Here is an 8,330-nt window from a genome sequence, read left to right as displayed (position 1 = left end):
TGATGGTTATTAACCAGGTAATGTTTAGATGTATACTTTACTATTCATGGCATTTGAATGTTACCTTGTAACGTATTTTAAGTTTTAGGTTTTGTGCTTTTTTCTTCTTTTTCATTTACATAGAAGATCCATTTGTTTTAATTAAGGGAGATAAAATGTTTTTAAGAACTTTTCCATGAACAGTGGTGGATGACCCTGGTGGTATCCTTCGAGTTCACCGTAAGACAGCGAGGCAGCCGTCGTATGACTGATCCTTGGTATTGATTTTGGATTTTTATTGGTTGTCGGTGGGCTTTTCTCAGCGGACTGGGTGCTGGAGTCAAGCAGGCTCTTCAGGGCTGTATTTCTCCAGTCAGCACAGCAGAGGCCTTCCCTAGAACACCCTGTCTCAGTAGTCATCCTGAGCTCTACCTCGGTGACCGAGCCTCGCAGTCGGCTTGCTTTTCCCTCCTGGTCAATGCTGAACGTCCAAGGAAGGGCTGGGAACGAACTTATCCTTTAAGTAGGATAAGTTAGCCTACAAGCTGGTTTAAAGTTATTGTAAGAGTACTTGTTTGAATCCATGTTAAAAAATGAATTTGAAATAAATGGTAAATTACTAGATTTACACAACATACAGTACATGGGAAAGATGCACCAGGCCACTTATCTTCACCTCTTTAAATTTGTCCCAACTGTTCAATTACGAATTACATCATTACATATTATAACATATTACTATTACATTGTAGTAGTCATAGTTGAATTACAAACTATGTAATATTTGGCCCTATGTAATATTTGGCCCTTATTATTTCATTACATTCCTCTTTACCTGAATATATAATTCATTTGTGTCATGAAATACAAAAGTCTCTGTGTTAGAATCTCTTGAGTGGTGGTCCTGGAGTCCCGACTGAGAGGAATAACTTCAGGGTTCGTGGTGCCGTTGGGGAGATGTTGGTGGCTTTGAGTGCTGCTGTTGATGCAGTCAAAGCCTTGCTGCATGGGGCTTCCATTGTAGGGTCTTCAGGTTGGAGCTTGTCGAGGAAACTTGTACCATTGAAGGATAAAGGCTAAAGGTGAGGGGAGTTTGTGTGGAGTGGAGACAGTGTCATTTTTCTTTTTGCTCTCTTGCATTTTGTTCGTAGGAAACATTTAAATTAAAACAATGTCAGTGCGTCTCTGCTGATGATGGTTTCGGTACGTTATACGGAGTTTGTGCAGACCGGGAGTTGCCATACCGAGCTCTTACTCTCTGACTGCCAATCTCGGGGCGCTAGCGGGCGCCAGAGAGCACTGACGTGGCGATCTTGTGAGCGGCGCAGTCGCTGCTAGCGAGCGTCGCTTTGTGTGATGTCACCTCCGAGTGTGGGAGCCTCATTTGCTGGGGGAGAGCCGAGTCTCTGAACGCGGCGCTCGCTTAGGTAGCGGGGCTGAGGCGATGCAGACCGGGCTGCGGTACGGGTGTGTAAGGGATAACTTTGGACTGGAGCACGTAGGGGTGTGAAGGGAAGAATCGCCTTTTCCCCCAATGAAAGGGCCAGCGGCTTCGTTTTTAAAAATGTTCTGCGCTACCATGGATGTTCAGTAAATTTGTACGTGTTGATTTAGTGGTATCCAGGCACAGGACCCAACGATGGCTACTCGTTTCTCAAGCCTTTTAGGAAACGGTCGAATCGTGACGGGACTGCTGGTCAACCTGCTGTCGTCCATCTGCATCGTATTCATCAACAAATGGATTTATGTGCATTATGGTTTCCCAAACATGACTCTAACGTTAATTCATTTCGTTGTGACATGGCTAGGGCTTTACGTGTGCCAGAAAATGGACATATTCGCTCCAAAAAGTCTCCAGCCCACCAAAATCCTCTTGCTGGCATTAAGTTTTTGTGGATTCGTCGTTTTCACTAATCTTTCCCTTCAGAACAACACCATAGGCACTTACCAGCTTGCCAAAGCCATGACGACACCCGTTATAATCGTCATTCAAACGGTGTATTACAAGAAAACATTTTCCACTAAGATAAAGTTGACTTTGGTAAGTACCACAAATTCACAAACAGACGGCAGCCAACTGCCTCGAAGAGGTCTCTACCTGTAGGAGTGCCATTAGCGTTTTATTTTTATCTTAAAGTATTTAGTCGGACTGTAAAACTTACGAGTCTCATGTCTGGTTATATGCATTCAATTTCCCCGGACGTATGACTCGCTAAAGACTTTTATCTTTGTTAAGCAAATAAGAGCGGCTGTCAAAATAAGGAAGTAGGTTAAATCTCGTTTTTAACTGAACGAGGAGGTTTATTTTTTTAACTGTATTCCTGTGATAGTAGCAGGTTGCCTGAACTCGAATGGCAGGTCCCAGCCTCTGCGGCAGGAAGTTTAATTCGGTTTCGGGACAGGCGCTCTCAGAGCCGGCCATCATACACACCGAGTCACTATATTTAAAGTGTGAGTCATTGACACCACTCCGTTACATAATTGTACTTTTTGTCGCACCATGCCTTAATTTTGGGTGATGTTCTAAACGTTTAATTTGTTGTTACACCCTCGCCCGCGTCCAAGTACTCAAATTGGCAGTATTGTTAGATTTACATCTGATTTCGAATCAATTTGACAGTTCGTTTTAATAAGAAAATAATTATTACACTAGTTCTGAGTGATTAAGATTGTCACTTTTAAAATACTGTAAAATAGCTTTTACTGCCAGGAGATTAATAAACGACATAAAGACCACCTGACAAACATGAGTTAGATATACTAAATCCAGTGCCCCATCCAGTCCTGTATACTGTACATAAGAGCACCTTGACTGCAAGAAAGTGTTTAGTCTCCAAAGCCTTACCTTCCTACGACAGGACATTGAGAATTACCCAAGAAATATGACCTGCAGTTTCAAACCAACAACAGGAGCTAGATCAGGGGTTTCACATTCACTTACTGGAGAGGCTGGTGTCTTTTAGTGTTTGTGCACCTGAACTCTCAGTTCCATAGGTGGTCTAATTAACTGCACGATTGTAATACTTGCATCCAGACTTCTAAGTATTGTTTTATAGGTAAATGGTCCTTTGCTGGCCAATGTATTGAGTAATTAAATGTAAAATCTTATACAGTATATGCCTAATTTAGCAAATCGTTTAGGATTTTTTTTAATTGAGGGTCCAAATAGGAACCTCGCTAACCCCCTGACCTAGATCGCCTTAAAAGCCAGCATCTGCAGCACTGGACTTACAATAGCTGTTTTGAGGGTTTGTGTTTTTTCCAGTTTCGCTTAAAGCTGAAGCACAGAAGCAATGTGACTTAACCAATGTGGTCTCTGCTGTCCTAGTCTGGTTTTTAATTAGGCCTAAAGCCAGCCGTGCTCAGCTCGCGAAGTGGTAGTGAGGGCTGTGAGAGTGTCTGGTCTTCGAAGTCCAATTACCCCCAGCCCCACCCGTACAGATCCGTGCGGGGGGGGGGTGGACGCCATGGCGACTGCTTTCTTCTCGGTGTTGCAGATCCCCATCACTCTCGGCGTGATCCTGAACTCCTATTACGATGTGAGGTTCAACGTCCCGGGAATGGCCTTCGCTACGCTGGGAGTCCTGGTTACCTCCCTGTATCAAGTGGTGAGCGCGCCGCCCTCCCTCAGTACTGGCAGCGTGACTTGGAGACGGGGGCGGTGGCCTGTTGCCCGTGCCCGTCCCCGCTGCGCCGCGCCGCCCCTCGCTCACCCCTCGGCACTGGCTGTCTCTCCCTGTGTCTCTCGCAGTGGGTGGGCGCCAAGCAGCAGGAGCTGCAGGTGAACTCCATGCAGCTGCTCTATTACCAGGCTCCAATGTCGTCGCTCTTCCTGCTCACCCTGGTGCCCTTCTTCGAACCCCTGACTGGGACAGGGGGTATATACGGCCCGTGGTCCTTCACTGCACTGGTAGGTCCTCTCCTCGACCCCCCCCCCCACTCATTTTGTAGACGGGGGGGGTTTGGAACTTTTTTTTCTAACAAATGCCTCTCTGTGGAATATCCCCAGTTGATTCCGAAAATCACATTGAAGGCTATAGCTCTTAGAAATCCTGCCGCTGCTAATAATGAAGCATTCACAGCAGAAATGCAGGCTGCTGATGTTGCCCATAAGCCCGCAGGTGAATAGTCAGCCCCAACTTTCTCGGCAAACTCCCAAGACTTCATCCTGCTGCCTTCACAGAGAACTTTTGTATCATTTGAGTACTGAGGGGGAAAATGAGCAAAAGAAACGAGATGAGTTTTCATGGAAGCTGGACTATCAATAACTCGTGTTTAGGTCTGACTGTAAAGAGCAGCAGGATCCTGAAGCAAAACAGGCTGTGTTGCATTAAGTGGTTTTATCTGGTTGAACGGAACAAATCAGTCGACAGAGGACCACAGTGTGTTTACTGTTAGGAACTGTTAGTGTTCAGAAATGAACACTTCATGTCACTGTAGGTCGGAGAAGCCCAAGAATGAACTGAGTCCAGTGCATGGCCACAGTTATGTTTTGAAAAGTTGCCATGGCAAGTCACACTGAAACGCAGTAGTCCATGGTACCTTAGGAATCAGCAGCAGCCAAGCAGTTAGTAGAATCCACAAGTATACTGAAATCACAAAGAAGAAAAATACTTGCATAAGACTGGGCTAAGAAGAGTTACTGGCTCTGAGCAGCCAGATACAGTTCGTAGAACAAGTTTGTGTATCCCCTGTTTTGTTACATATTCTGATATATTTTAGCCTATAATGTAATATCTGTTTCGGTCATGATCCAATTAAACGTATAACACAAAGACGTGTTAATTAACAAATGTTGATGCAACAGTAAATATCCTGGTGTGAATACCAATGTGAACTCGTAGGTTCAGTGACTGGCGGCTGGCTCCTTCCTGAACAGCGGTGACTTGAGCTGAATGTTTCCTGTAACTGTTTATCAGCCTCGCACATTGACCCCTTCTTCCTTACAGAATTGCTTCAAATCGACATTTGACACGTGAGGGTTCCTCTGCATGAACAGCTTGCTTCAGGACATGCCATGACATTGCGGTTAGGGTTAAGGAATTGGCCAGTACAAAATGTCTTCTTCAGCGATTCCGTCACAGATCTGCATATATGATTAGGATCATTGTCTTGCTGCATGACCCACTTTTGGCACAGCTGCAGCTGAAGGATAGATAGCCTGACATTCTCCTCCAGAATTTGCTGATACAATGTTGAATTCATAATTGCATCAAGGTTGGCAAGACATCCGAATCCTGAGGCAGCAAAGCAGAGCCAAGGTGCGACACTCCCAGCACCGTGCTTGACTGAAGGGATTGACTTCTGGAAAGTAGTGTCTGGTTTTCACCACACAAAACAGTTCTTATTATGGCCAAAAGTCCAGTTTTGATCTGTCTGTCCAGAGAATATTCTTCCAGTAGTCTTGTGGATTGCCTATATGCTATTTTGTAAACCTAAGGTGGGAGGTGGAAGTTCTTTTTATATGAGAGGCCTTCAGATCCTTAGATTTAACTCTCAGGTTCTTTGTGTCGTTCTGGGTGACTCCCTGGGAGATTATGACAGAAATGCTGGTCCAAGGTAAAGTAACTGTGGTCTTGAATACGTTTTGTAGACTATCTGACAGGGGACAGATGGAGCCCCGGATGTTTAGAAATGGAAACCCTCTCTAGACTGATGAGCATCAGCTACTCATCATCATCTTTTCTGGGTCATGGCGTGACGTGTTTCCACCAACCTGTGTGGTGATCACCAAACTCACAACATTTTGGACCGTTATATGGGACAAGGCTGCCCCACCTCAGTGCTAGTTTATTGGTTACCCAAAAGTGTAATCACCGGGTGTTGATTACCCCCTTTATTGTATAAAATAGGGGTTTACTTAGTATATGACATACTGCATCTTAATTATTCAAAAACCGTTATCTATCAAAAACATTGAATTGGTCACAAATCCTTTTGGTTATTTAAAATAAGAGCCATTTTGGCTAATCATGGTAATTTAAATGCCCTGCATTATGTTGAAAGCAGCGACTTGTAATATGCAGGTGTGATACTGCGACACAATTCTCCTTGAAGATGTAGTCTGTTTTTTGTTTTGTGTCCGATTTCCTCTTTTAGGAGATTTTGAAACTCACTCTCTTCCAATCACAGGTAAATCTCATGGTCCTCTTTGAAAGATTACTCTGCTGTCAGGAAGCCTATAGTGTGTAGAAGTCTAGACACTTGTCGAGGTTTGTGTGTACAAGGCTGTGGGACAGTTAAAAACCTTGCTTGTTGCTCATTGTGTTTGTGAACTCCTGCCACCCCTGTAGTGTCACAGCCCTGTATTGAAGTGTCTCTTCAGCAGGATGTGCTGCCTGTTTCATGAGTCCAGGCTGAACATGTTCAACACTATCAGCTCACAATCTTTCCGGCTGTTTTGTTTCTGACATTTCATCTTATTGGCGGGATCGGAGTTTGAACAATGAATGAAACTGTCCAATTTCTTTTTTTTTTTAGTTGGAGTGATGTGTTGTGCGCCTTTTTGCTTTTTTTCCAGGGAATGGTGCTGCTGTCTGGAATCATTGCCTTTCTGGTGAATTTGTCCATTTACTGGATCATTGGGAACACCTCACCTGTTACGTATCCTTCTCTCGTTCATGTCAGGGAAAGCGAAATAAATCAGATGTTTGTCTTGCAACTGCTTCATCATACTGACACCTTTTGTCTGTTTTCACTGCTCTGAAAATGAAATAGGACGTGCACAGCACTGCAGCAAATGGGTGAACAGTTAAGTGTCAGGACAAAGTCAATAAGCTTTCAGGCCTCTTTTTGTCATGTTTAAAACCTTAAGTTATTTATCTTCAGAACTCTGCCTTTTTTAAAAGATCCTTTGAGTTTACCTGTGTTGAAACTTTGTTTCTGCACATACTGGTACAAGTGTAGAATATGAAAATCAGTTAAAATAACAGTGCACAGTTGCATTCGGAAATTGTGCTTATAATAGAGTCCTTAATTCTAAATATAATGACCTCCAAAGAAATATTTTTAACTACTGATGAGAGAGTGTACAAGTAAAACTTTACATAAAGTGTTATATCCAACATTGTGCCAGCAAAGACCTGGAAAGGTTAAATACAGAAATTCAATTAGTTAACTCTGTATTTGTTTGGTCATATTACTTAATTCCAAAGGTATATATTAATGTAAATAATTTTAATGTAAGCTTGATGTGCCGTAATACTCTGCTATACCTGAAGCATAATCAGTTTAGCTGTCATCTTTAAAATTTGGTCATGTGTTACTGTCTAATCTATTGCTTAAGGCATGACATTGCTTTTTTTAAGCTATCAAGTTATGATCAGAGACCTAGTTAGATTTTAAACAAGGTCTAAAATGAAGATCATGTGTGCCCTTGTCATCTGGAATAGAATTCCAGAATGTTACATCTTTTAATTAAAAGACGTTTGTTCTGGTGAACATCACCCTAATAATGGCTAAGTGCAACGTGACACAAGAAAAAGGAGATCATATTGACCATGACTAGAATCTCTTGTTTATTCAGAGATCTTCAGTTGCTTGGAGCACAAGACGTCAGTGTTTTTACAGTGCAAAGGGCAAAAACATGTGTCTGTCAATATAAAAGACTACACAATTGTATTACCTACAGTCACCATAGAAGACCAATCTAAAACAGAAATAAGAACTGTCTGATTCTCAGGATGTAACACAGATCACATATCCTCTGGTTTTAAGCCTTGACGTATCTTTGCAGCTACAACATGTTCGGCCACTTTAAGTTTTGCATTACCTTGCTGGGAGGCTACGTTTTGTTTCAGGATCCCTTGTCCCTAAATCAGGGCTTTGGGATCATGTGCACCCTGCTGGGGATCCTGTCCTACACACACTTTAAAATCACGGAGCAGGAAGAGAGCAAGAGCAAGCTGGTCCAGCGACCCTGACCTTTCTGCATGCCCAGCAGTCGGGGGTATAAATGCTGCAAGCGAAGCTGCCTAGACTGACCAACTCCTGGAACCGAAATGCGAAACTGTGACACAGTCTGAAACGATAGATTCATATGCTGATCTGAAACTGAGCAGCAGTCCAATGACGATAAAGGAAATGAGCACAATTCTTTATTTTTACAGCCCAAAGGAAGCTGTGGAAGGGATGTAATTTGTGGTAGAATTTCTAATGATCAAAGAATATTCTTCACTGAAAATCTGTTGTTTGCAGACATGGTACAAGTACAAAGAGGCATCTGAACAGAATAATTACAATAGATAAAAGCAAGATGTACATTTGTTTTTATTATTTAATGTTTGCAAGCCTTTTTCATATGGTGTATTCTACAATAAAAGGTTTTTCAATATATCATTTTTGGGGATTCA

At 42.8% G+C, this 8,330-nt stretch overlaps 1 protein-coding gene across 1 annotated transcript; it reads left to right on the top strand.

The window, feature by feature from the left end:
- Nucleotides 1–1,341: 1,341 nt before the first annotated feature.
- On the top strand, nt 1,342–8,313 carry slc35e3 (solute carrier family 35 member E3). Its single transcript, XM_006633514.3, has 5 exons — nt 1,342–2,020; nt 3,477–3,587; nt 3,731–3,889; nt 6,500–6,582; nt 7,715–8,313. The coding sequence occupies exons 1-5, from the start codon at nt 1,619–1,621 to the stop codon at nt 7,899–7,901; spliced, it is 942 nt and encodes a 313-aa protein (XP_006633577.1). The 5' UTR covers nt 1,342–1,618; the 3' UTR covers nt 7,902–8,313.
- The last annotated feature ends 17 nt before the right edge of the window (nt 8,314–8,330 follow it).

This window comes from Lepisosteus oculatus, chromosome 7 (genome assembly GCF_040954835.1).
Source record: "Lepisosteus oculatus isolate fLepOcu1 chromosome 7, fLepOcu1.hap2, whole genome shotgun sequence".
NCBI classification, from domain to species: domain Eukaryota; kingdom Metazoa; phylum Chordata; class Actinopteri; order Semionotiformes; family Lepisosteidae; genus Lepisosteus; species Lepisosteus oculatus.
Note: the sequence above shows the minus strand (reverse complement) of the source record. Positions and strands in the feature narration are given on the sequence as shown.